General features: G+C 43.1%; 1 protein-coding gene across 2 annotated transcripts in view; it reads right to left on the bottom strand.

The window, feature by feature from the left end:
- Positions 1-9,444: 9,444 nt before the first annotated feature.
- CALCOCO2 (calcium binding and coiled-coil domain 2) overlaps positions 9,445-27,452 on the bottom strand; it is a 21,673-nt gene continuing 3,665 nt past the window's right edge. For both annotated transcript variants that reach the window (XM_007109415.3, XM_007109416.4), the window contains exons 2-13: positions 24,057-24,246; positions 20,209-20,311; positions 19,919-20,052; positions 18,987-19,112; positions 17,836-17,924; positions 17,386-17,455; positions 16,756-16,878; positions 16,352-16,438; positions 13,729-13,824; positions 12,038-12,173; positions 10,989-11,017; positions 9,445-10,476 (exon numbers count right to left, since the gene is read on the bottom strand). In XM_007109415.3, coding sequence (XP_007109477.1) covers positions 10,303-10,476; positions 10,989-11,017; positions 12,038-12,173; positions 13,729-13,824; positions 16,352-16,438; positions 16,756-16,878; positions 17,386-17,455; positions 17,836-17,924; positions 18,987-19,112; positions 19,919-20,052; positions 20,209-20,311; positions 24,057-24,236 — 1,347 coding nt within the window. In that variant the 5' untranslated portion in view covers positions 24,237-24,246 and the 3' untranslated portion in view covers positions 9,445-10,302. The remainder of the gene's footprint in view (positions 10,477-10,988; positions 11,018-12,037; positions 12,174-13,728; positions 13,825-16,351; positions 16,439-16,755; positions 16,879-17,385; positions 17,456-17,835; positions 17,925-18,986; positions 19,113-19,918; positions 20,053-20,208; positions 20,312-24,056; positions 24,247-27,452) is intronic.

The raw sequence follows: 27,452 nt of genomic DNA on the forward strand, positions 1-27,452 counted from the left end.
GGAGCGGCTGGGCCCGTGAGCCATGGCCGCTGAGCCTGTGCGTCCGGAGCCTGCGCTCCGCAGCGGGAGAGGCCACAGCAGTGAGAGGCCCGCGTACCGGGGGGAAAAAAAAAAAAGTACCTCCTGGGCCCCTACCTAAGTCTCCTTACTGCTTAACATTAGCAGTTGCTTCCCGTTGGCTGAGTGAGAGCTGAGCTGCAAAAACTCCCGGAAGGAAGAAAGGAAGGAAGGGATAGTGAGTTGGGTGGGGTGGCAGGGATGGGTCCTCCATAATGGGGGATGGGCCTGAATCCGGGCCTGGATGTCACTAGGGCCTCTTTAAGAGAATTTGTCCTGACTTGAAGGTAGCTGGAAAGCCTGACTACTGACAAAGGAAGAGTTACTAAGCATCAGCTGAAGGGATGGCAAGTGGTGAGTGGGGCCCTGGCCAAGCAGCTTTTATCTTCAGGAAAGTTTCAGAGCCATTGTCACTTGCAGGGGATTTCCTGGACTATGAACTTTATTGCAGAGGGCAGAATGGGTGGGTGAGAGGAATTTGGCCTCAGGCGCCACACCCACCCCGCCCATTCCCCCCACAGCAGGATTGTGTTACAAACCTAAACCCTGGTCCAGCTTGGCCTCCTGCAGCTGTGCCACCCTCGTCAAGTCCTCAGCCTCACTAAGCCCTGGCTCCCTCCTCTATAAAAGGGGATGACAAGAGCACGTAACTGGTAGTAAACACTCAATGTCTCTTGGATTTAAATAACATAATATGTGATGACTCCTGAGGTCAGAGATTTGCACTGAGGGGAAGGAACAGAGAAGAGAGTCTGTCCCTTTTCTTGGGAGCTGATTAGAGGAACAAGCCAGGCATAAAGCAAAAGAAATGAAATTGGAAAATGCCTTTTCCAGCCAGTGGTGGGGAGCAAAACACAATTATTGGAAAGAATTTCTAGTTACTCTCTGCAGTATATTTTGTCACACTTTTGCATTGGTTTTCTCATCCCTATTTCGAGATGCTGTTCAAATAAAAGTGTGTCCTCCGGGCTCCCACAGACTGACAGCAGGAAGCAGCGGTCAGGAAGCGCATGGTGACAAGCCGGACATTTGGTCAGAATGTGTTCTGGGCCCCCTGGCAGATTCTGGGGAATTGACTTGGGGAATCGACCATTTCACTACAAAAGCACGGAGGGGATGGCAGGGACTAGATTGTGCTGGCTGAAGACTGGGCAGGGGTCACCGAATTCAACAGGAGGCAACAAGCATCTACCAGGCACCTGTGTGTTCAGTAATCAGAGAAGGCTTCCAGATGGAGGGGCCTTCTTGTTGTAATTGGCGGGAGATTATTGGCTCAGGCAAAGGGTATAGGATTGAAAAAGGAGAGGAGGATCAACACCAAGAAGCAGTAAGGTGGAGAAAGCACCTCTGCCTTGGGGGCTTGTAGAGAGACCAGGTGGTATCAGAGGTAGCGGGGCAGAGACCAACATCCCAGTGAGCAGATGCTGAGAAAGGATTAGCCTCTGACAATGGATGTGAAATACTGACCCAGAGAAAAGTGCCTGGTGTTTGTCCAGGCCAAACCAGTGCAGCAGCTACTGCAGGAGGAGGTGCAGGAAGATGGCCCAGGCTGGGAGGCCGAGGCTCCTGCAGCTCGCCCTGGGGGAGCCTCACCAAGGTCCAGAACTCAGTCTCTCTGCCTGGAGAACAGATCCTCCAGGAGGATTTAGAGAAGGATCCCTATGTTTGAAATCAAGGCAGGTGGCTATGCACACACATGAGCACACACATATAAATAATTAAATGTGTTTTTTTTTTAAGGTCACCTATGCATAGAAAGAACTGGATGGAAATGTTAACAGTGATTGCTTGATGGAACTATATTTCTTTTATTTCTATTTCATGCATTTCAAATGTTCTTTAATGAGCAAATACTGGTTTTTAAAAAGAGAGAAAAGAAGCGCATCTGCCTGTCAACGTTTAGTTCCTGAAATCAAAGGTTTCTTTCCAGCCCTACTGATAGAGCTAAAACTGACTAAATTAGTTAGGCCTCCATCACCTTATACTTCACTGGCACGTCTTCTTTCCATATGTTTTTCTTTTCCTTTGTTAATGATTCCTTTGCACCTAATTTACCTGCTAGTATTTGACACTATTGAACTCATTTTCTGAAGCTGTTTCGCCGCTTGGCTTTCAGAAGGTGGCAGCTTTCTTTTGCTTCTTGGATGGCTGCCTAGCCCCTAAAGTTGATGTTATTCAGGGCCTGTCCTCAACTGACCCTCCAGGTTAGCACAGTCATTCCTATGGCTGCAGCTACACAGCCCTGCGTCAGTAACAACTTGCAGCTCCAACCCCTCTTCTTATTTATTTATTTGGCTGCATCAGGTCTTAATTGTGGCACACGGGCTTCTCTCCAGTTGTGGCGCACGGGCTTAGTTGCCCCGTGGCATGTGGGATCTTAGTTCCCCCACCAGGGATCGAACCCACGTCCCCTGCATCGGAAGGCGGATTCTTAACCACTGGACCACCAGGGAAGTCCCCCAACCCATCTTCTTGCAGAAACATTTCTCCAATCACCTACTGTCTATCCCTGCAAGTCCCTCAGATTCAATATGCTTAAAACTTAAACTCTCTGCCTGAGAGCAACTCTTCCCTCTGTATCATCTATCTTGGTGGTCTGGGTCAGAATCCTAGTTATCATCTATTCTTCCCTACCTCTCTGTAGCAGGTTGAAAAGAGATGTCCACGTCTTATAATTACTACCTTATATGGATAAAGTATACTGCCTTATAAGAAGAAAGATGTGATTAAGGATCCTGAGAGGAGCTTATCTTGGATTATCTAGGTGGGTACTAAATCCAGCGAGGAGTGCCCTTAAGAGACACTTGGCGGAGGAGACACACTGAGAAGAGGAGGCATTGTGACCACGGAGGCAGAGACTGGCATGACGCTGCAAGCCAAGGGATGCCAACAGCCACTCAAAGAACAGACTGTCCCCTACGGCCTCGGGAGGGACTGTGGTCCTGCCAACACCTTGGTTTTGAACTTCTAAGAGCCTCCAGAATCTGCCACTGTGAAAGAATAACTTTCTGTTGCTTTAAGGCACCCAGTTTGTGTTGTTATGGAAATTAATATAACCTCATTCTTTGGCACCTAATTGATCACAGAAGTCCTGTTGATTTCAACTCCTAAATAGCTCTGGTTCTCCCTCCCTTCTGCACCTCCACTGTCTGGTCCAGGCCATCCTGCACTCTCTTGAACCACTGTAGTGGTCTCCTAACTGGTCTCCCTTCCTCCCTTCCTCCCGGCTTCCCCTGATTATTATCCCTACACCCAATCCATTCTCCACAGTGCTTCCACAACCTAGAACCACAGGGATCATTCTAGAATATGTTTGACTACATCACTCCCCTATTAAAAGACCTCAAAAGCTCTCTATTGCCTTTAATAGGAACAAGTCCAGATTATTCCTCAGGATGGTATACAAGGCCTTTCCCAGGCTGGATTTAACCTTCTTTCCAGCCTCCTTTCTCACTCTGCCCCACTAGGAACGCCGTGCTCTCATCACACGGATCGTTGCAATTTCCTTGTCATGACCTGCTTTTTGAAGCTCCTGATCTTTTTTAGAAAATAAACCTTTAATTTTGTGGTAAATGTAGATTCATGTACAATTGTAAGAAATAATAGAGAGATCACATGCACCTTTTAATGCAGCTTCCCTCAGTGGTAACATCTTGCAAAACCTTAGTACAATATCACTACCAGGATATCAACATTGATGCAATTCACCTACCTTATTCAATTTCCCACTTTTCTGGTTCTCATTACATAGTTGGTTCAATGCATTTTTATCACATGTAGGTTTGTGGATCCACCACCAGAGTCAAGATACAGCACAAGGACCCCTTCCTCACATAGCCCTCACACCCCAACCTCCCTTCTACCTAACCCCTAGCATCAGTAGCCTAGTCTCCATTTCTATAATTTTGAAATCTCAAGAGTGCTAAATGAACAGAACATATAGTATATAATTTAAAATGCTTTCAAATTTAGCTTAATTCTGTGGAGATTCAGTCAAGTTATTGCATGTGCCAGTTTTGTTCCTTTTTATTGCTGGGTAGTATTCCATCCTTTGCCTTTTAAAAAATATTTATTTATTTATTTATTTATTTATTTATTTATTTGGCTGTGCCGGGTCTTAGCTGCGGCATGCGGGCTCTTTTAGTTGCAGCAGGCAGGATCTAGTTCCCTGACCAGGGGTCGAACCTGGGCCCCCTGCACTGGAAGTGCAGAGTCTTAACCACTGGACCACCATGGAAGTCCCCATCCTGTGCTTTATCATGGCATCCTCCCCGGTTTTCTCCACCTAAAGGCCACTCATCTTTTAATCAGATTCGAATCCCATCCTCCCACCCGCAGCATTTGTTATAAATTATTGCAATTATCTGTTGTACGCTCAGCTCACACCATCTTCTCTGGTATTTTCCTCTCCCCATGCACCCCCCTTCCCATCCTTGCAGTAACTCAGAGCAGCCAGGTTGGTGCAGGGTGACCGCACATTCTGGCCACAGTTGCTTGAACAAGGAGTGAGTGCACTGGTTCACCCTAGCAGGGCCAAACAAGTCCCTCCCTCAGGGAATCTAGAGTTGGACTGAGATTCCCATCCTTTCCTTTCAAAACTTTTTTTTTTTTTTAAAGCAGAGTAGCCTAAAAACTCAGATAAGCAGCAACCATTTTACATCATGCAGTCTGGGAGGCAGAGAATCAGACTGGAGTGAAAGAGAAGGTTTGACTCAGAGGCAGAGAAGCAGGATAACAGATGGCAAGGAATGATGTCTCTGTGTCACCTGCACTCTAGCCCTGAGGGCTGGGAAGCTTAAGCCTGGGGCTCTGAGACACTCCTATATCCTTAAAACTGACACCCTTCCGCCACCCTCCCTCCTGTCCCTTTTGAGCTCAAATGAGCTTGTTAGATGTGATTCAACTAGACTGTAGTGTCTTTCAGGACAGAAACTTTTTATATGCTAGTACTTTTGCTTAAAAGTTCTTTGCATTCTGGAGCTGCTTCTCTCTCCCCCTTTGTAGAGACCCTCAGGATACCCTCCCCATTTTGGTCTGCCATTTTTGTCCCTCAACCTCTTCCAAAGCACACTCTTACATCATTAACTTGGGCTTTGCTCACATCTCAATTAACACTCAGGTCCCATAGCCCTCATGTCTTCAGTTTGCGAGATGATGTCCCTTATCTTTGTGTCCTTAAATTGGGCAGTTAATCTCATTTCCCCAACAGATTAGGAGACCCCTGAAACCTGAGAATCTCTCCCCCAGCAGTTCGGAGGGCTCCCAGAGGGTAGACAGAATGTCTTCATTAATCTTGCAGATCCCTCGAGGGAAGAACTTTTCTATTAAAAAAAAAAAAAAATCCTGGCCCTGTATTAGCTCTGCACACTGTGGGTGCTTACTAAATGTTGACTGACTGGGTAAACGACAGACTTAGTTCCCCGCAGTGTCATATTCTTTCTTTCCACAGGGAGAAAGTAATAACTCTAGGCAGAGCAGGCTGGGTCCCTTAATATGATTACCTGGGATTTGTGGGCTGGTGACTCTTTCCCCCAACTTTATTGGGTCCATTCATCTCCACAAGATAGATATTCCCAGAGACCACTAATGCTGCTGGCCAGATGGCAGGCTACCATTAATTGGCCTGACCCTACTAATCACAACTGAAGCGCTGCCTCCAGCCCAAGATAGGGGGAGAACCCAACACTGCTGAGGCAGGGGTTGTACTGACAAGTGTGATTTAACCAAGGTCAACAGTGCTGAACCTGCTCTGTATCTGTATTTAAGACATCCTAGGGACTGCCCTGGTGGTCTGGTGGTGAAGACTGCGTGCCCCCCATGCAGGGGGCACAGGTTTGATCCCTGGTTGGGGAATTAAGATCCCGCAAGCCACACGGCATGGCCAAAAAATTAAAAAGACATCCTTTTAACCTTTTAAAAACATACCAACTTGAGATATAACTCACATAGCATACAATTCACCTGTTAAGTGTATAATTCAGTGGTATTTAGTATATTCACACAGTTGTGCAACCATCTCTATAATAAATTTTAGAACATTTTCTTTACCCCAGAAAGAATCTCCATACCCATTAGCAGTCATTCTCCATCTCCCCCAACACCCAGCCCTAGGAAAACACTAATCTATTTTATTTCCATAGAATATTTTCCTATTTTGGACATTTCATATAAATGGAATCATACAATATGTGATCTTCTGTGACTAGCTTCTTTCACAGCATGTTTTCAAGGTTCGTCCATGTTTTCAAGGTTCGCCCATGTTGTGACATCTCAGTACTTCGTTCCTTTTTATGGCCAAATAATATCCCGTTGTACGGCTATACCACATTTACCCAGTCATCAATTGATGGACAATAGCATACAATTCACCTGTTAAGTGTATAATTCAGTGGTATTTAGTATATTCACACAGTTGTGCAACCATCTCTATAATAAATTTTAGAACATTTTCTTTACCCCAGAAAGAATCTCCATACCCATTAGCAGTCATTCTCCATCTCCCCCAACACCCAGCCCTAGGAAAACACTAATCTATTTTATTTCCATAGAATATTTTCCTATTTTGGACATTTCATATAAATGGAATCATACAATATGTGATCTTCTGTGACTAGCTTCTTTCACAGCATGTTTTCAAGGTTCGTCCATGTTTTCAAGGTTCGTCCATGTTGTGACATCTCAGTACTTCGTTCCTTTTTATGGCCAAATAATATCCCGTTGTACCACGGCTATACCACATTTACCCAGTCATCAATTGATGGACATTTGGGTGGTTTCCACTTTTAGCAGGTTATTTCTCCACGTTTCATCTTATTTCATCTATAAAAATGGGAGTTAATAGCTGTCTGTTTCAGGGACTTCCCTGATGGCGCAGTGGTTAAGAATTTGCCCGCCAATGCAGGGGACACGGGTTTGAATCCTGGTCGGGGAAGGTGCCACATGTCGTGGAGCAACTAAGCCTGCGAGCCACAGCTACTGAGCCCACGTGCCACAACTACTGAAGCCCGCACGCCTAGAGCCCGTGCTCCACAACGAGAGAAGCCACAGCAATGAGAAGCCCGCGCACCGCAACGAAGAGCAGCCCCCGCTCACCGCAACTAGGGTAAGCCCGCCCGCGTAGCAAAGAAGACCCAATGCAGCCAAAAATAAATTAATAAATTTTTTTTAAAAAAAGCTCTCTGTTTCAAAGGGTTACTGAAAGTATACATGGACTATATGAAATGCATTCTAAACGATAAAGCACTACATTCTTATGAAGCCATTATTTTAATATTTATATGAGATCAATTAAGGAGATCTCAGTGTAATTTCCCCGAGCTTGTGGCCTACTGTTGGTTAACTCAGGGGAATTAGGTGCTATCTCTTCGGGTTTGATCTCTATGTTATGCTGAGTCCATTTCGCTTTTTTCCCTAGCTAATGGATGGCATCTTTTAGCCACAGCCTACCATCTCACTAGCATTTGTTGCTAGGAGACCAGGTTAGAGAGTGCTTAGCTCAGTGCAATCCACAGCCACTGTAGAAAATCACTCGAATCACAGGATCATATTGAAACGTCAAGGCAGTTCCATTTCATCCCAATTTTTAGCAAGACGAGGCAGAAGGGCTGAAGCTACAGGTGTTCTTAGGGGCCTAAGTTTACCAAATATCTTGCCAACTCTCCCTTCTCTGATTTTCGGTTAGCTTTCCTTCACCACTCACGCTCATGTACGCCAGGGTGACTTTTTTTCCCGCTGCTTAGTGAGTGAGTGTGCTAAGGTAATGCAAAAACATTTTAATATTAGAAAAGAGAAAATGAACTAGGAAGGAAAACTTGTTGCCCTAATAAGTACAAAGATTCTAAAATCCAATTTAGATGTAGATACCATTTTGCTCCCACAAGCTGTTACTTCTTGCAGGAATTTTACAGCTTTAAAATCTGTGGGTGTAAGAGGTATAGAGGGGAAAGGCTGGGGTGATGATTGGATTATATAAGAATGACTGTTTCCTTTACCATCAGTAGATGCCTGGAGCATACTTTCCCCTTCAAAGCCTTGGTAAGAGCAGCTGGGGATAATGAACAGTGGTTAAAGATGCTTTGTTTTACATCCAGCAAAAAGGATCATTAACACCTCAACTGTTTTTTTGTACCAAGCCTGTGCAAGGGCTCCTGCTGCTGTTGATAATCACGGTAACCCTCAGGGTAGCAGGGGCAAAGGGGTGGGTAATTCACCAGGAAACGGTATTCACTGATTCGGGTTATGTGCACCACTGCTCCTCTCCATTCATGTGCTTAATTAAGAGCTGACTAGTATAAAATAAACTGCAATTCTTCACTGGAACTATCTGGGGAGCAACAGAAGTTTTGCAGGAAGGGTACCTGCCAGAAAAACTGTGGCAGAAAAACTGTCTCATTATATTTCTATTCATTCATTCATTTAGTTATTTTTTGGCTGCGTTGGGTCTTGGTTGCTGCGCGTGGGCTTTCTCTAGTTGCGGTGACGGGGGCTACTCTTCGTTGCGGCGCACGGGCTTCTCCTTGCCGTGGCTTCTCTTGTTGCGGAGCACAGGCTCCAGGCGCACAGGCTTCAGTAGTTGCGGCACGTGGGCTCAGTAGTTGTGGCACACGGGCTTAGTTGCTCTGGGGCATGTGGGAACTCCCCGGACCAGGGATCCAACCCTTGTCCCCTGCATTGGCAGGCGGATTCTTAACCACTGCACCACCAGGGAAGTCCTATATTTCTATTCTAGACGTTGTCTTAATGTCACATCTGATTCTTATGGGGCAAAGGCTTGTAAGTCCAAGAGACATCATATCGAAATGGGGATACGGGAGAAGGAGGGGGAGTACAGTTTCATCTTCATTTTATCAAAGGAGAAATAAGGGTGAGGAGCTGTGACTAGGACAATACAGTTAGTCTAAGGCCTAACTTCAGTCATGTCAGGGAAAACCCCAGAAGGAATGCAGAGCTATAACTGGCTCAACCTGACGCACAACATCATGTTTCACATCATTCAAAAGTTTCTGTAAAAGTCTCCACAGTGACCAGCTGGCTGACTGCCTGGGAGTCATTTCCATTTGTTCAGTCCCTGGGGTGGAGAAAATGGAATTGCTTTCTTATAGTTCAATTAGGCAGATCTGGATGGAGGGAATTGAAGTTAGTTCACGAAAGGCGCCCAAATCCACACCCTTTCAAAAATGCACAGAAAGAACAAGAAAGTCAGGGCTCCAGATTTCTCAAACTAATGCTTCGTCACCTCCCTCTCCACCTCAAGATAATGGCCAGGACACTCTTTTGTTGACTAGTTAAGACAGGTGAAGAGAAATCCTTGGTGGGGTCTATAATTCCGACGATCCTTTTGATTATACTTTCCCCACAAGCTTAAAAATAAAAAAAAAAACAAACAAACATGAACTCAAGGTTTATTTTAAATTACCAAAGTCCCTGAAGTAGAGGACTAGTTTATTTTTAGTATTAAAGCGATTAACAATAGTTCTCATTCTAACTTATCCATATTCAAACTCAACTGCTCAGAAAGTTGCAAACCCATACAGTTTCTAACAAGTCCCACTAACCATTAAGAAAGGACTTAGAACAATAATAGTTATGTGCACAGGAAAACACCAGAGTAGAAAATGCCAGTCAGAGGTATCCAGACAGAAAGACTTTCTGTGAGTGAAATAATATTTCATGTCCATGGTTCAGGAATGCTTCTGTTGGGAGCTGGGAAATCAAGATGAGAAACCTTCGGTATCCAAATTGGATGTCTGGGCTCTCTGCCATGCCATTTTTGACTATTCTAAACCGGTTGGAGAAGGAGGCCTGAGGAGGAGGAAGAAATTCTCAACCTCTGATCAGTCGCCACTCCCAGGGTTAGGACTGAGGACTGAGTACAAACGCACTCAAGGCCTGACCTTGAACGGCAGCGGGACAACCTGGGAAACTACTCACTTAGCTCTCGAGTCAGGCCTGCTGTGAACAGCCAGGTCAGCTCCATCCAGGCCCTTTATGCTGGAGACCCTCGGAAGAATGGGCATTTTAGTTGAGAGACTGACACAGCTGGAGTTACGTGACTTAAAAGGTACTAAAACAGCCCTTAACACTATGCTTCAGATAATCGACCTGACTCCACCTATAGGGCAGCAGGACTAAGTAAATCCCTAATAATTCAGAGTAGGCAGGATCTTGGGTCATAACTCATAGTAGAAGCTATAGGTTCTACTCTACAAAATCCATGTACAGTATAGATCCAAGAGGCTGGGACACTTAGAGAGTGTGGCAGAACACATGGTCTTCGAAGATCTGCTTCTCTTTTGCTGGGAAGGCCTTGTCACAAATTGGACAATTCAAACTAAGGGTCTGCACGTGCTGCTCCAAGGTGTGATCAAACAAGTCATCAGGAAAGTCTGATTTGCAGGTGGGGCATTTCTTGATGGAGAGCTGGGAGGAAGAGCAAAGAGGTCAGTCCGAATGTAAGCTATATGTGGCAGAGACTGTGTCTGACTTTCTACTGTATCCTCAGCACCTAGCATAATGCTCGGCAGATGGTAGGTGATCAAGAAATAGAGGATGGATGAACAAATTCACATTTGGAGATACTCACTGGGGCATTCTCTAACCCCAGGACTGAAAGGATGTAACATTGCCTGGAAGGGGCACTGGACATACCTTGTTTGGCTACCTGCCTGGTTCCTATCTCCTCCCCAGTCCTGCTACCAAACTCAATTCACAGGTGAAAATCTTCAGCGGAACACTGATGGATGAACTGTGTTTTCTTCTCCCCGCCCTAACAGGCTCTCTCAGCTTTCGGCACTGACCAAATCGATCCTGCTGACTTCTGGAGTTATCACAGTGAACCAGTCTCCCTATGGTTCTCCCGTGAACTGGATGGAGCAGGAAGGGAAATTTTCTCAAAGATTTGATGTGGCCAATCTCATGAATCAAATACTTACCAGGCTGGGGGCAGAACTTTCTTGGATACCTGAAGGTAATAAAAAAGATTTCATTCAATGAAATGCATCCCTAGAATACATTCTCCAGCTGTGTTCTAGCAGCTGTTTTTTGTAACCCTCATTGTTCCCCTTCTGATTCTTTAGCTCTCATATATACCATCTACTTTGATGGAGGGGATCTAGGTCAAGGATAGCGGGAAAAGAGGAAAAAATAATGAAGTGGCATTTTCCGTAGCCATTATATAATCAGAAGAAAACAATAAACCTATTTTCAGTGTGGAGAAAATGAGATTTTAATGAAAGCAGTAACAATTTAACACGGAAATAGTCTGAGAATAGATTTTAAGACCAAATCCACACAGTCATTTTTTAAATGAAATGTTTAAAAATATTTTTAAGGAAAAATAAACTTGTACCCCTGCCTGTTGCAAAGATCAGAGTGTGACTGTTAAGAGAACAGGACTGCTTTAAACTGTCGCAAAAAAGCAAATGAGGTCTCATATCGCTTTTGGAGACAAAAAAGGAGGAAAGTTCCCTGTTTGGCAAAGACATGTGACCCCGGGTCCTTCAATGACAAGACTGCTTGTCACCCCATTTCCTGTCCCCCAAACCACTCAGGAGTCTCTGTTGAGCACATCCCTGCTACCCCTGGTCAGGCCACGGGGGTGGCTGCCTAACAGCCCATCCTGGGTGGTATAGTCCGCCTCTCGTGCTTCCATTTCCAAATCTTAATTAGCTTCCTCAGCTTTAGATGTATATATCTTCTACACAGAGACATTTCTCTGATTTATATATTTGGAATATAGCCACGGGACTCAATTTGTGTCTGCTGCCTCTAGGCGAATGATCTGATTTGTGTCTTCTAGATTCAGATTTATTTCTCAATTAACACTTCTTGCCTGGCAGTCTTTCTGTTGGGTACTCAGCTTCTGCCCAACAAGTCTTAACAATGAGGCTGGTCTTAATTAGCATTTCAGATTAAAAAAAATTTATTGGACGAAACAAAATGCAAGCAGGGGCCTCCAGCTCAAATGGCAAAGTTGTCTTACCAGAATATGGGTTTCCATAGACAAGTCCTGGGTTTTGTCTTGCACCTCCTTGATTCGAAGTAGGCGCTTGATACGGAAAAGAGTCATAATTCAGACCCATGTAACTCAGCAGTGTGCTGTTCTCCATCTTCAAAAGCTAAGGATAGAGTATTTACAGAGACATGTTAAAAGACAACAACAAATGGCCACAAGGAACTGGCCAGGGATGCCCATTACAGGTAGTTCTCAATTAACAATGTGGCACTGGAGAAGCCCAAGAAATGATAAACCATAATTCTTCAGAAGGGGAAGCAGCAGCCTCAGTATTCCAAAGATCTGAGTTCTTAATATCTGAATTTAAATATGTATCGAATTTTGCTTAGAACGAATGCAAAAAGGAATTTTTAAATCTTTAAATACACACCAACTGAAGGGGGTACAGAAGTTGTATGGATATGTGAGGGTGGTGGGAGCTATATGAAGATTGAAACTGTTGCACATTATTGAGAGCAGAATGCTTCTTTTAGTCTCCTTCCTAGAACAATTTTCTTACATAGTGTGAATATTCATCTGATATAATTTTCCCTCTTCATGTTTTATCCCGTTAAATGGATATGCCAACAGAGAGTGAGAAGGAGGAAAAAAGAGAGGGAGGGAATGCGAGAGAGAAAGAATGTAAGAGATCAAGCCACAAGGGGGACAGGCAACATTTAAAGTTCTTAGAAAAAAGAAAATCAGTAAATTTCCTCTTAACATCTTAAGAGGGTTTTACTATAGTTCTTAACAAAGCTTCCAAATATCAGATCTTTTTCTTCTTGCTGCAAGTTGTGTGCATTCTTCCTTCCCCATCTTCTGCACACCCTTCCCCCACCCCCAGCCCACACCATCGACTATTTCAAAGTCAAGGGACAGCTAACTAAATCAAGAGGATGAGAATGACAGGACCAGAAACAGACCTCAAAGTCTTTCTGCAAAATTGAAACACATTGGCATAAATGATATAATCAAAGGTAGAAACGATCACTTGAAGGCATAGCCCAGAAGGGTTATGGAGAGGGTAGAGATGGAGAATGGCTGGAGGTGTAGATCGGAGGAGCAGCCAGAATGCATGGACACCTGCTCTTTGATGCCAGCAAGCATGTGAGAATGACTTCAAGTTCAACCTTTTTATTTGCTGCCATCATCCTCAATCAATCAATAATAATGTGTTTAGCATACAGCAGAAAATAAATACTGGTTGGATGAAAGAATGAACTGATGAATGAATGAATGCATAGTATTTATTTGGGGCCTACCATGGGTCCAGCACTGGTACAGACCACCACTTCTGCTCCTGGTTTGGCAGCAGAGAAAAAGAAAAAAGTTGTGCTGACGGAAAAGGGTCCCTCAGCTAGCGCAAAAACGATGTAGGATATTACTCCCCAAAGACAATACTTACAATAGCTGTGGAGTTCAAAGCAAAAATAATAAGTTAGATCTTCATCAAGGCTGCTCCTTTCAAGGTCACTACTGCCATGCCAAACAAGCTTCAGTTACAGAACAAAGGATGGGTTTTGCGGTAGATTAGGAAACCAGATGAAATGTACTCTTTGTTTGGGAGCAACTGTCTCATCCAATGTCCCAGAAAGGGCTCTTTTGTTTAACTTTTTATGTTATCACCAAATCTCTGGGTCACCCTGCTCCTTCCCTTAAAAAGTCTTTTACATACTTACATCATTTTCTTCTTCCATTCTCTCTTTCTCTTTCTGCAGAACATTATATATAATCTTGTTCTCACTCAGTCTTTTTGACAGGTCAAAGTTCTGGTCCTGTCAAAAAAAAAAAAAAAAAAAATAGGATTAGGACCGCCTATTGCAGTCTGGATCCAAGGCGGGGTAAAACAAGGAGATCATAGAGGATCTGGCTTTCCAAAGTGGTGGGACTGAGGTGCTGGAGAAGGAAATAGGGGTAGGGAGGAGTGGTACCATGGGGTGATGGTGACTTACAGAAAAATGACTTAACAAAATGCCTGAAGGCTTGGGCTGGCATCAAGATGCCAGTTTCTTTTGGTTTAGCTGGGAGTAAGTGACCAAAGAGAGAAAAAGTTAGCTTGGGGGAAACCTCAAGACTGGCTTAACAGAACTAGGGATAAATTGAGCTTTTTTTAACCCCATGCAACCATGGAAACAATCATCATCTTTGTCTTGAATAAACATCTCACCCAACACAGCGTGAAGCACTGAATTAGGCTGGTGTGACTCCCTCCCAGTGTGAAGATAGGCGTGTGGACTCAAGTTACACTGAGGAAGAAGGAACCCTGGAAGGCATTTATCCAAGGCTACAAGGAACCCAGACTGGGGTCCTGGGCTTCCCAGTATGATGGGTTCACCTGACTAGTTTCATGGAGCCAAAACTCATAGGCATGCTTCAGCACTTCCCAACACCTGCCTATATACATACACACGCGAATACCTCACAAAAACACTTTAAGCTAATCCTACTAGTTGTGGGGTTTTTTTCAAGATTTTTCATTTGAACGATGGTGCCCAAACTGCTGTGCGCTTCTAGCCGACCCTGAGGTAGTAATGTGAAAGGGGGCTCCCCGATGACAGTGCTGACTGCAGGCTCCTGGCTCCCCATCCCCATTGGCTCCTGCTAGCTCTTCTGGTCCTGGTTCACTTCCTCAAAAGGCAGAAATAAGAAAGCACTATCTGAGTCTGTACAGAAACCTGCTCAATGGTTATAAAAACCTTCCCTGAGACCCATGGCTGAACTGGGGCCCCTATTTCTGGGGCTCTCCAGGCTGGTTTCTGGCCCCATACTCCATTCCTCTTTTTTAGCAGAGGGTGTATTCTCCTTAACGAGGGTGTACAATCCTCTGGGCTTGGTCCAGGAACCACAAACCTTTACACCCTTTGCTTCCTGGGCCCCTCAACTCTGTCACCTACCCGTGCGGCAGCCCTGAGTTGCCTGATCTGTTTGTGGATCCGTTGACACTCTTCGTATTTCTCTAAGAAACAGGATTTCCCGGCCTCTACCTTTGCCTTTAGGCGTTCCACCTCTTGTACTAACTGCTCCTCCACTGTTGTTTTCTTGTTCCTAGGCTCCTGAAGCCTAAGATACATGGTCCTCAGAGTTAGGGGCCTTTTGGATGCATGAGGAATAAAGAATTGCTATCAGACAACTGGGGAGCCCCTGGACCTTGAAAAGTATTCCATGAAAACCAAGGAGGTCCAAACCTTTGAATGGCTATAGATTATTTAAAGCAGATTTCTTTGTTACATCAGAGGTCACAAACTCAAAAGCGCCAGTAGGGGCCTGGCAAGTAATGGAACTGAATAAAGGAGTGTGGGATGCAACGAAACAGTGAGGACGGCAGCCACATGGGGAACGCATGACCCATCTAAAGGGTCAGCAGCTACTCAGCTCCAGATTCTGCTACTGGGCGGGAGTGTTGGCTCATATGTTGCCAGAGTCTCTGATTTTTCAAGAAGCTGGAAATACAAATTTCTTTTAACGGGAAATGTTCCCATTTTTAAGCGTTGGTCATCAAATCGGTTTTTTAAAAAACACCATCTAGAACAAATAAAACATTCCTGTGGGCTATACTTAACCTGTGAGTTGATGATTTTCAAACTTTGTTGCATCTATTCTTTATTATATAAGCTAAAATACGCAGTGTCTTATATACAGTAGGTACTCAATAATCGATCGGATAATGATTGAATGAATGAATGATGCATAGAGGATATGAGTTACATTCCCAACAGCTGGATATTCTCCACACATCAGGATTTCTCATGTCCTTACAACAGTTCAGAAAATGGAGCTTCTAGGCACCTGTGATCACCATGAGGCCTCGTTTCCAACAATATATTATAGGAAATTATTAGTCAATCAGGCTTTCATTACTATATTACATAGCTCAGAATAATTTATAATGATGATAATTGCTAACATTATATTAATTATAACAAAATTTGTTTGACTACTATAATATCTTCTAATTGTAGAGCTCATTTTACAATCATTAATTTGTCTGCCCCGACAAAAACTCTTTAAGAAGGGGGTACGGGTTACTCTGTGTGATTCCTAGCCCAAGGCTCTATTTACTACAACCTCTCATGAAGTTTAACTTCCAATATTCCTTTTCACTCGTCACATATTAGAAACACCCACCTCTCCTAAACAGTCTGTAAATGGCAGATTCTCTGTCCCTTTGGGTAGACAGAAGAAAGTCCAGAGGTAAATGCTATTGTAATCTGTGTCATTCATCCTGTCCATCCCCTGAAAATAGGCTCTATCCCTTCCTTTCTTTAGGCTCCCTCCCACATAGCCATCCAAAGACAGACATGCCGTTAACTCCTGTTGTTTCTTCGCTGCAGCAGTTTCTTTCTGCTTCATCTCCTCCACTGTCCACTCGAGCTCCTTCTGGCGTTCCCTCTGCACAAAAACAGATTTCAGTACCGCTGCTGGGAAAACACACACACACACACACACACACACACACACACACACACGCACATGTGCGCACGCACTGGGGAAAGGCCTGCTAAGCTAATGAGCGAGCAGGGTGCAGAGAGAAAAGCAAGTCTTCTCTTATTAGTTTCTGAGAAAAGCCGTTAGATACCTCATTTCAGATGGCTTCCCCTGAGACCCTTCCCGCAGCCAGTGACACCCAGGTATATGATAGAGCAAAGAAAGAACAATGTATATCTTTTTTCACAAATGCCTAAAAATATTTTGTCCCATGACTCTACCTGTTCAGTTAAACTGAGAAAGAGCTGGCCATTTTCCTTTTTCAGGTGCTCCAACTGCTCTGTTTTATCTTGAACTCCCTGAACAAGCTTCTCCATTTCTTTCTCTTGAGTTGACAGCTGGGCCTAAAGCAAAAATAGTGAATATAACCAAAATAAAAAAGAAGGAAAACTAAACAGGAACAATGCTTCTAAATGTACAGTAACATAAAGAGATGTGTGTTCCCCAGCAACTCCCAACTGCCAAATATCCCCAAGAACTTCTTCACTCTTCAGCTCTACCTTACACCTAAGAATCTAAGACTCAACTGAGTAAAATCTGACAAACCACCCTTTAAAGCCCCTCTTTAAGGCACAGCTTCCTAAAAAAGAGAGCAGTTCTGCTGCTACATGCTTTACATTCCAGGCTTTTTAGTTAAGATTTTGCTTGAAAAGATTCTGTAGCTAAAAGAAAAGTTAAAAAGGGTGTGGAGGGCCAAGAACAGAAAACACACCCCCTGAAACTGTAGTGTGATGCTCTGAGAGATCCACCACTAGGCATTCAGTACAATGAGCTGCATCCTCCTGCGCCACCACAGTGGAGTGGTGCAAGGCTAAGAAAATATACTTTGGCAAAGGTTTGGCATTACCTACCTGAAGCTGATCCACTCTGACTCCCATCTTCTCATTTTCTGAGGACATCTTCTGGTTTTGTTCTTTCAGCCTGTGGAAGTGGAGATGACTAAGTGAAAAAAAGTACTGATTCTAGGTCAGCTCCCCCAGACCTTAAACGATTTAGGGCTGCCTTGGCCCTAAGCCTGCAGAGTTATTTGTAAATCCACTAGTCTCTTCTTCAGTCCTATTTTGGCTTCCTGACCTCAAACTGCAAATGTTCAACACTTAACATTAATACTTTAATTCAGATCATTTGTCCTTACAATTCTGATACTAATTCTCTAACCTAGAATCAAAGAGCTCATGAATCAAAGAGGGAGAATCATACCTATCACTGTGATAACAGGAAGACTGTTGTAAAATCTAATCTGACCCTGCCTAAGGGTGTCTGTGACACAGCAGCTCCTCCCATTCGAGAGTCACACTCACTGGAGAAGCTCTGTCTCCCAACAGTCCTTCTGCTCTCTCATTGTCTCTTCCAATCTCTTACTGATGCTCTTTAGGGTTTCCAGCTCCTCCTGTAGATGCAAACGTCAAAGGGACTTAACATTTCTAAGACAGTGTTTAGTATCTCAGGCAGCCAACAAATATTTATTGAGCACTTATTATATGTCAGGCATATAGCATGACACAGCAGTGAATGAAATATCCAAGTAAAAGGATTTCTATATTAAAATGTTCTTAATATGTTCTTTCCATATTAAAAATACATCTACCTTAGGAGTTTGGGATTAACATATACACACTACTATATATAAAATAAATAACCAACATGAACCTACTGTATAGCACAGGGAACTATACTCAATATTTTGTAATAACCTATACGGGAAAAGTATCTAATATATATATATATAAAAAACTGAATCACTTTGCTGTACACCTGAAACTAACACAACATTGTAAATCAACTACAACTCAATTAAAAAAAGGAAGAAAAAATACATCTACCTAATTTCTCTTCTAGTGGAGCTTATATTTGTCCATTAATTCATTAAACAAATATTTAATGAGTGCCTATTACACACCAGACACTCTTCTGGCACTGCAGACACAGCAGTGGGCAAAATAAAGGTGCTTTTCTCCTAGAAACGTGTTGTCCAATTAATTCATGAAAGCCACATACGTAATTTAAAAATTTTAGTAGCAACATTAAAAAAAGTAAAAAGAAATAGATGAAATTATTTTACTAATAGTATTTAATCCATTAAATGAAAATATCATTTCAATATGTAAACAATAAAAAGGAAATGTCTAATATACTAAAATCTGTGCCAGGTATTAGTATAAGGGCGTGAGATCACAAGAAAAACAGAAAATGATTCCGATCTCCATCCTCCAAGTTCACCTTTAACTGCTTTTTTAAATTTTATTTTATTTTTTTGTGGTACGCGGGCCTCTCACTGCTGTGGCCTCTCCCGTCGCGGAGCACAGGCTCCGGACGTGCAGGCTCAGCGGCCATGGCTCACGGGCCCAGCTGCTCTGCGGCATGTGGGATCTTCCCGGACCGGGGCACGAACCCGTGTCCCCTGCATCAGCAGGCGGACTCTCAACCACTGCGCCACCACGGAAGCCCATACCTGCTTCTTTCGGAGCTTAGCCTGCATGTCTGAATTCTGCTTCTGGAGGCTGACACAGCTATCTTTCAGCTGCTGGTTTTCTTCACAGAGCTCCTTGTTGTGCTGCTCGATCTCTTCCACCTCACCCTACAAAAGAACGTTCCATAAACTCATATTTGGCCCTTTATAGCTCAATGGATGTTCAAGTCCCTCTAGCAGAAAATTCCCATAGGCTGGGATGGTTATGGTCTAGCTGATTCCCACTCACTGTAGTGACATCTGTGTACCCCAAGTGGAAGCAGCCCCTCAATATGTAGGGAAGGGGGTAAGAGAGGTGTGTCTGTATGACTGCAGCACTGAGGCTGCCATTACCAAGGAAGAAAGATAAACAAAATTAAGGCCACAAAAAGTTAAAAGGGGGAATGACAAAAGAACATAGTTTTTTCTCGCAAACACTAAATATTGTCTGTCTCTCCTCTCAGACTTAGCTCCTTGAGACTGGGACAGGGTTTTAATTGATTCTTCACTACATCCCCAGTGCCTACCAGAGTGTTGGATGGAAGTAGGGGTCCTGTTAAATAACTGAGTAAGCAAATGAATCTGAGAGATACAAAGAAAATATTTGGCGTGTCTCTCCTCAACGGAGCTTATAAAATTTACTATGGTGATAAGATGTGCAGATGACAAAAATTAAGTAACTGGGAAAGTTAAATAACTGAATGTCAACTGAGTGACAAGTTTTAGAGAAAGGAGAAATCACTTATTGTTATGATTCTTGTTAACATTCCTAAGTCATTCCCTTAGGAATGGTGGGTTTGAATGGGTACTGTAAAAAATTTTCCCAACAGTTATCTGTTAGACATTCAATAAAGGCTTACTGACTAAAATTCTACCCTATCCTGGAATTGCTACACTTAGTGGCAGGAAGGGATTGAGATGAGATGCTTACAGACCTGAGTGGTAACAACCAGGATGTCCTCCTCATTTTCTGGACGGAACTGGAAAGGGATACTTGCCCCCCGGACCACACCATCCTGATCCACATAGCAGAACTGGTAATACTCATCATCCTTGGGCAGGTAATAAGCTGAAAACAGAACATGATTTTTAATCCAAAATAAGGTCTATTCAGAAAACTAAAAGTCTGGAAGTCTTTTATCTACCCCAGAAAGCTCAAGCTCAAGGGAATTAATTAGTCTTGGCTGCTAGCTGTCTTCTACCTTTGATCCAGTATTTCTCTCACCTTTGAATTGGACCTCCTGCTGTTTGCCAGATTTGCTGTTTAGGTCAATGGGCAAAGTAACCCACATGAAGGTGTAGTACTCACGGGTTGTCTTCCATCCCACCTGCAATGACAAGAGGCTCTCAGCATCTGGAAGTGCACAGATTTGGGCCATGTCTTCTTAAAATGCACTTTTTGTTATGTTGATTTTACAATAGAATAAGTTCATTATGATAAGATCTACCCACAGTGGATCAAATCTTGTTTTTTGACTTATGATAACTATATATACAATTAAAAACTGGTATGCACACAGAGTCTAAATTACTTGTTTTAGAGGGAAACAAAAACTGGTCATTCAACACCCAGGACAAGAGTTCCAAATATTGTATCTCCAAGTCAGACATAGAACTGAGAGTGATTGGGCAAAAAGTTGTGGGATTGTGAACCTTGATCCTGCTATTTTCCTACAACAGTGTTCTTGGAACTTCTTAATCAGAAAGCACTTCTGATCTGCCCTCTCCACTGGTTCGTCCTCTCCTGTGTCCAATTCAGTCTTGTCACCTATACCAACCCGGTTATATCACTGCGTTTAAAAGTGCATTTAAAAAATAATGTGTGTGTTGGGGTTGGATGGACAAGAGAGTTCTTGGACTATGAGGTATCAGATAACAGAGTCCAATCTGTAGAGTTTTCTTTCTTCCGTGTTTTTCTTAACGCATGTTTAATGGAGGCTTTTTGGTGATAAAGATAACAACAACAGTCTGGTAGTCATAAAGGCCCCTTCTAGGTATGGAATGCAGTAAGTCATAAGATATAAGGATACTGTAAAATATGCCTCAGAGCAGAAGGCTGGCTAAGTGGAAAATATTCTCACTAAATGTGAAGAGGGGTAAAAGACGGCTCAAATCCTATCCGGAAGATAAGAGCATACCGGAGAATAGAAAAGGAGCCATTGTGTCTTCAAGGGGAGAATACTCAGCAAATAAGCAAACTTACATTTATTGCTGTATTGTGACCCTGCCTGAGCCCAGTGGGAAGAAAAAGAACCAAAAATAAATTCCATGTTCCTATACTAAGGAATCAGAGCAGGGTTGAAAAGGCTGTAAGTGCATCACACATACTAGGGCATGTTTTAGTGTCTCATTAACACCCACCCCATTGCTGTAAGCACCTCTGAGCCACTGAAACCTGCGGAGGTACAGGAAGCAGGAATTTTATGGAGTCTTCATTCACATCCTGGAGTTTCTTAATGCACTGTGACCAAAATATCATCTAGGAAGGCCTAAGAATTACTGCTGCCTTGGAACAAGGAAGCAACTTCTAGTCACCTGCAATTTCCGTCCTTGGCTCTTCCATCTGAGCAGTCCTAGTCCCAGCCTGCCTCTTGTGGTATGACACTTCCCCTCCCTGAAACCTTGGAACATCGCATAAATGCCCGGGTAAAGGAGAGAGTATGGAGCACAGGGCTCTACACTGAAGGAAGAAAAGCTAACTCCCATCCACTTTAGGCTTTATCACTGGTGGTAGGTTTCACTCTATGGAGAAGATGTAGCATATTGCACGTGCAGAAACATTTTGTGAGTGCCTACTTGGTGCTGGGAACCAGTGGTGTTAGGGCAGATGAGGAGTTGAGGGGTATGATTAAGACTATACACTGCAAGAACACCAGGAGCACTTTAGAAGTGAGCTAGGAAGTACACAACTTTACAGTCAGCCCTTAATTCTCTAACTGACCATCTGTTGTTCAAAGGAATTCAGCAGAAAAGAGGAAAAAAAGCAGAGGTTTGGGAGTCAAACGAACTTGCTTCACCGCTAGGAGACCTTGGGAAGGTCACCATCTTGAGTACATTCACTTTATTCATCTGTGCACAAGCAATACTACTACTTACCTCAGGGGGCTTGCTGTGCTGTAAGGATTAAATTAGAACACACACACACACACACACACACACACAAGGAGACCTTGGGAAGGTCACCATCTTGAGTACATTCACTTTATTCATCTGTGCACAAGCAATACTACTACTTACCTCAGGGGGCTTGCTGTGCTGTAAGGATTAAATTAGAACACACACACACACACACACACACACACACACACACACACACACACACACCCCTCATCAAAGACCTAGCACATCATATGTTCTCAAAAAGTTTGTGTTCTCTCTTTGTTAGTCTTAAACTTTTCTTGCACACTTTAGGGTAGGTGCTCAAATCAATAGCTTTGTGGACAATGAACATCAGAGGCCATTCTTTGGGTTAACCACAATCTCCTTATTGTGGTACGCAATACCTCTGAAATGAATGAAGTATAGATGCATTTAAAAACAATGCTTTTAAACATTTGTTTTTAAAAAGAGTAAGACTTTCGGGCACACACACACACACACACACACACAAAAATACACCTGCCAACGCAGGGGACATGGGCTCAAGCCCTGGTCCGGAAAGATCCCACATGCTGCGGGGCAACTAAGCCCATGCACCACAACTACTGAGCCTGCGCTCTACAGTCGAGGAGCCACAACTACTGAGCCTGTGTGCCACAACTACTGAAGCCCGCATGCCACAACTACTGAAGCCCGCGTGCCTAGAGCCCGTGCTCCGCAACAAGAGAAGCCACTGCAATGAGAAGCCCATGCACCGCAACAAGAAGTAGCACCCACTCGCCACAACTAGAGAAAGCCCTCGCGCAGCAACGAAGACCCAACGCAGCCAAATAAATAAATTAATTTAAAAAAAAATTTATAAAAACAAAATAAATAAATAAAAAGCATAAGACTCTCATTTGGTTTAGAGTGAAGTCCTCACTGGAAGTTGCTCCGGCTGTCCCTCCAGTTGTCCACTACCCCCACCTCTAAACACCAGCCTTGTTACCTCCAGCTTCCATCGTTCTATCACTTAGCTTGGAATTCCAAACAATTAAGGAAAAGGAATTCGATGAGGAAATGTGAATTAGCATCAGCTCCTACACAGTGCACTCAAGAACGATGTCTGACTTTAGGATGAACAGCATTGGTAAACAAGCACATGACATACTGAAGTGTCAAAACAAAGGTCACTTATGTTAGGACTCAGTAGTGTAAGTTACTTACGTTTGACCTTTCAAACGTAAATTTGACAAATCGACCTAAATAGGACAATTTGTCATTATGGTGTGTGAGTGAGTGAATGAGCGAGAGTGTGCATGTATGTGTGTGTTTGTGTGTGAGGGGATGTCAGAGACAGAGATACAGAGGGGGAAAGAAGAGGAGCTAGAGAGTAAGTTGACTATAATAAAAAGTACCATTTCTGTACTTGAACTGACAGGGCGATTAGACACTGGAAGAGGAAACCGAGGGAGCTCATAAACTTTCCGTTCTTGGAAATCTTCACAAAGAAGCAAGACATGCTTATTCAGGAACAAACTTATTGGATGCAAGATACAGGACAAGGTAAATTTTCAACATCCTTTCCAGATTTGTAATACTTATATTAAAACAAATTAAATACTGTACTAAGTAAGCAAGTGACGTTTAAATTCACAGAAATTATGTAAGGGGCCACCTACCCCAGTCAAGTCATAGGTGAATATTTCAAAATAGGATAATTTTAAAAACATTTACATTTGGTCTTTGAAAGTATAATAAAACTTGTGGATTGTATGATTTGCTATCTTATTTTAGCTTAAGACTGAAATTAAAATTTGAGTCCTACAGCACACGCTGGTGTGTGTAGGGAGAAGTGCTAGGGAGCTTAGTTTAGGATTTTAACATTGGCCACACATATATGCAAAATGCTTATAAGACAGAGGCAGACACACACTGAGGTAACTAAGATTCACCTCTAGTTCCCAGTCACTTGGTACTAAATTAACCACTTACTCTAAAGATGCCAATCCAATCCTTTCGACGGGGAATGAAATGCTGGGTGAGGGTGTAATAGCATGTGATGTCCCCTCCAGGGACGTAGAACTTCTCCACACTGTTAAAGATGACCTGAGAGAAATGACAATGCTCCAGCAAGACAGCTGATGTGGGGGGATCTTCTATTGGCTCTTCCATGGTAGGGGTCCTGTTATGAGATATGGGATAGATTAAGGCTCAAAAAGGGTTGTCTGAAATGCTGGAAATTTCTGGGCTCTCACCCAGGGAACATTCAGTTCGGGGCAAGTCGGTTAAAGCAAAAGCCTGACAAGTACTGAGATCACACAACTTGCTTTCGGTTTCACTATGAGCCACTGCATTCATAACTTCCCGTGCTATAGGAATTTTCTGAGTCTCTGTGACCTCTTCACCACAGGCACCACCACCCTCACATACCCGTGTTCTCTGCTCACAGCTAGTTTGCTCCCCTTCTTCTAAATGCCTTAAGTAAGGCAGCCTAGAGGTTCCTGAGCTGGGAACTGTTAAGACTTAGATTCTAGATTTTTCATTCCAACAAGCCCTGTGACTTTTGGAATGTCAATTTCTCTAGATTTCAGCTTCTCTATTCAATTTCATTTATCCTGTAATTATCGGGTCCATCTATATATTAAGGCACTCTGCTAGGAGCTGGGGATGGGTGCAGAAAGAAAGATAGGGATGAGAGAAGGAGATTATTTGACATGCAGTGGTGACGAGCATGGGTTCAGAAATCAAAACGCTGGAGTTCAAATTCCAGCTTCATCACCTATTAAACGCACGCCCTTGGGTAATTTACTTAACTGGACTCTGCGCATGGTTCCTCGTCTGTAAAATGGGGCTAATAACATCTACCTCATTCTTTTTTTTGTGAGCATTAATTGAAACACAGGCATACCTTGGAGACACTGCAAGTTCAGTTCCAGACCATCTCAATAAAGCACATACCTCGATAAAGCGAGTCACGCAATTTTTCTGGTTTCCCAGAGTGCATATGAAAGTTACGTTCACACTATACTGTAGTCTATTAAGTGTGCAGTAGCATTATGTCTAAAAAAAATGTACATACGTTAATTTAAAAATACTTTATTGCTAAAAAATGCCGAAAATTTTCAAAAGTAACATCAAAGGCCACTGATCACAGAGCACTGTAACAAATATAATGATAATGAAAAAGTCTGAAATATTGTGAGAACTATCAAAATGTGACACAGAGACATGAAGTGAGCAAATGCAGTTAGAAAAATGGCACCAACAGACTTGCTCAAGGTAGGGTTGCCACAAACTTTCAATTTTGTAAAAAAAAAAAAATAGTATCTGTGAAGCAGATAGGTATGCCTACAATGTACAGTGTCTAGTCCTTAAATCAGTACCTGCCATAGAGTAGGCAATTCACACAAAGTAAAGGCTGAGTGACAGAATAAAGCACTTGCACAAAGTCTGGATAAAGACAGGGTTTAACAGATGTTAGTGACTATCACGTTTGTGTTTTTTTTCTTTTCTGTCAGTCTTTGCCCTCAAAAGAGTCCCAATCCGATATGGAGGTTAGATGAGAATTTGAGTGACTGCCAAGTAAGAATAAGTGCAAAATGCTCTTGGGTTCAAAAGAGAGAGAGATGAAACTGGTTAGGAAGATGAAGAAAAGCTTCAAGGAGTGAGTAGAATCCCAGATAAGCCCTCAAGGAAGATTAGAATTCTGACAAATGTGTTTGGGGGTGAGGAAATTCCACATGAATGAAGCAGCATGCATAAAAGCAAAGAAACGGAAAAATGCAGCCCATGTATGGAGGACAGCAAGCAACTTTGGATCCCTATCTATAAAATGGGGATAGTAAGCTGTATTTCACCTTTCTAGGTCATAGTACAGATAAAATGTGATCAAGGATGGGAACTATTGGGGAGATAAAAACAATACACAAAAGAAACAAAGTTTTGAATTGTCAGGACCTGATATTTCCTGCCCCTCAAAAGCCACATGCCCTGTCTTCTAAATGCATTTAGTGAGTCTATGTTTCTCAACCCAGAGTTCTACTGGGAAATGAAAACAATACTGCAGCTCTACACAGCAGATGAAGAAAGAGCTGTACATTTGCAAATACTACTACATGGTATCTTACAAATTCAGCTGTTAGAACATGTTGGAAGATTGTACACAGACAGACACACACACAGACACACACAGACACACACACACCTTAAAAAAATAGTAAGTACAATAACCAGAAAAACACAGTAGCTCTTCTAGCTCTGCCCCACCCCACTTATTTCCTGGTTTTATTTTGAACTCTAAGTAAACAGGTCTCCTCTTCCAGCTCCCCCCAGAAGTCAATTTTTTCACAGAGAAGGTAAGAGGACTTTGAGGCACTGAACTGTCTGTTCTCGAGACTGAGCTAAGAACTAAGAAATGTACTAGCTTTCTGGTTTGTGACACAGTTTGGCCACATCCTCAACCTCAAACCTCAGATCAGTTTTTCTAAGGAAGAAAGAGGTCACATTCCAGTCTAGGCCAGTACTTGTTCCTCATGATAAGCCGTTGACTACTGATCTGTTGGATGCTGTGGGAGGTTGGGCAGGGAGGTTTCTCAGCTCGCAGACCCCTGTCTTTCCTAGTGGTCTTCAGTCACACTGAGGCCAGCATAGCCCCTCTGTCCTAAGCCTGGGGCACCATTTATCTGAGCATGTGACTTAATCTGTCCTTTACTGTGGATCATGAGAACACTCAGGTAAGAGTGAATTCAGGGCCTGTCTCTCAATTAACCTAAATACCATCATACTCCGTTCTGTTCCTTCATAACACTATCACCACTATATACACAACAAAACACCTAGCATAGTCATCACTTATTGCTATGTACTCATAGTACTTACTCATGGAATAAATGAATGAATAAGACACGTATGCAATTCATCAAAAAGTGAAAGGAAGGGGCTTTGTAGGTAAACAATGGTGTGAATGATGGTGGGGCTAATTCTTATCTTTAGCCCTGCTCTTAATTTGTTGGGTACCTTTGGAGAAGCTGCTGTTTCTCAGCTTTCTCTTTTCTAAAATAGGGTGAGGAGGGAGTTCCCTGGTGGCCTAGTGCTTAGGATTCTGGGCTTTCACTGCTGTGGTTCGGGTTCAACCTCTGGTTGGGGAACTGAGATCCTGAAAGAATCTCACTGAAGAAAGGACAGCATACATACACAAAATGACATGAAAGAGCTCATATTCTGAGACTTGAGTGTACAGCCAATGGAAACTTTATCTCTTGTCATTCATCTGAAAACCTAACATCTGTCTGGAAAAGTCAACAGCCTTGGTTCCTTGCTTATCAAAAATGTAAGAGGGCTTCCCTGGTGGCGCAGTGGTTGAGAGTCCGCCTGCCGATGCAGGGGACG

Source organism: Physeter macrocephalus, chromosome 14, assembly GCF_002837175.3.
Source record: "Physeter macrocephalus isolate SW-GA chromosome 14, ASM283717v5, whole genome shotgun sequence".
Classification (NCBI taxonomy): Eukaryota; Metazoa; Chordata; class Mammalia; order Artiodactyla; family Physeteridae; genus Physeter; species Physeter macrocephalus.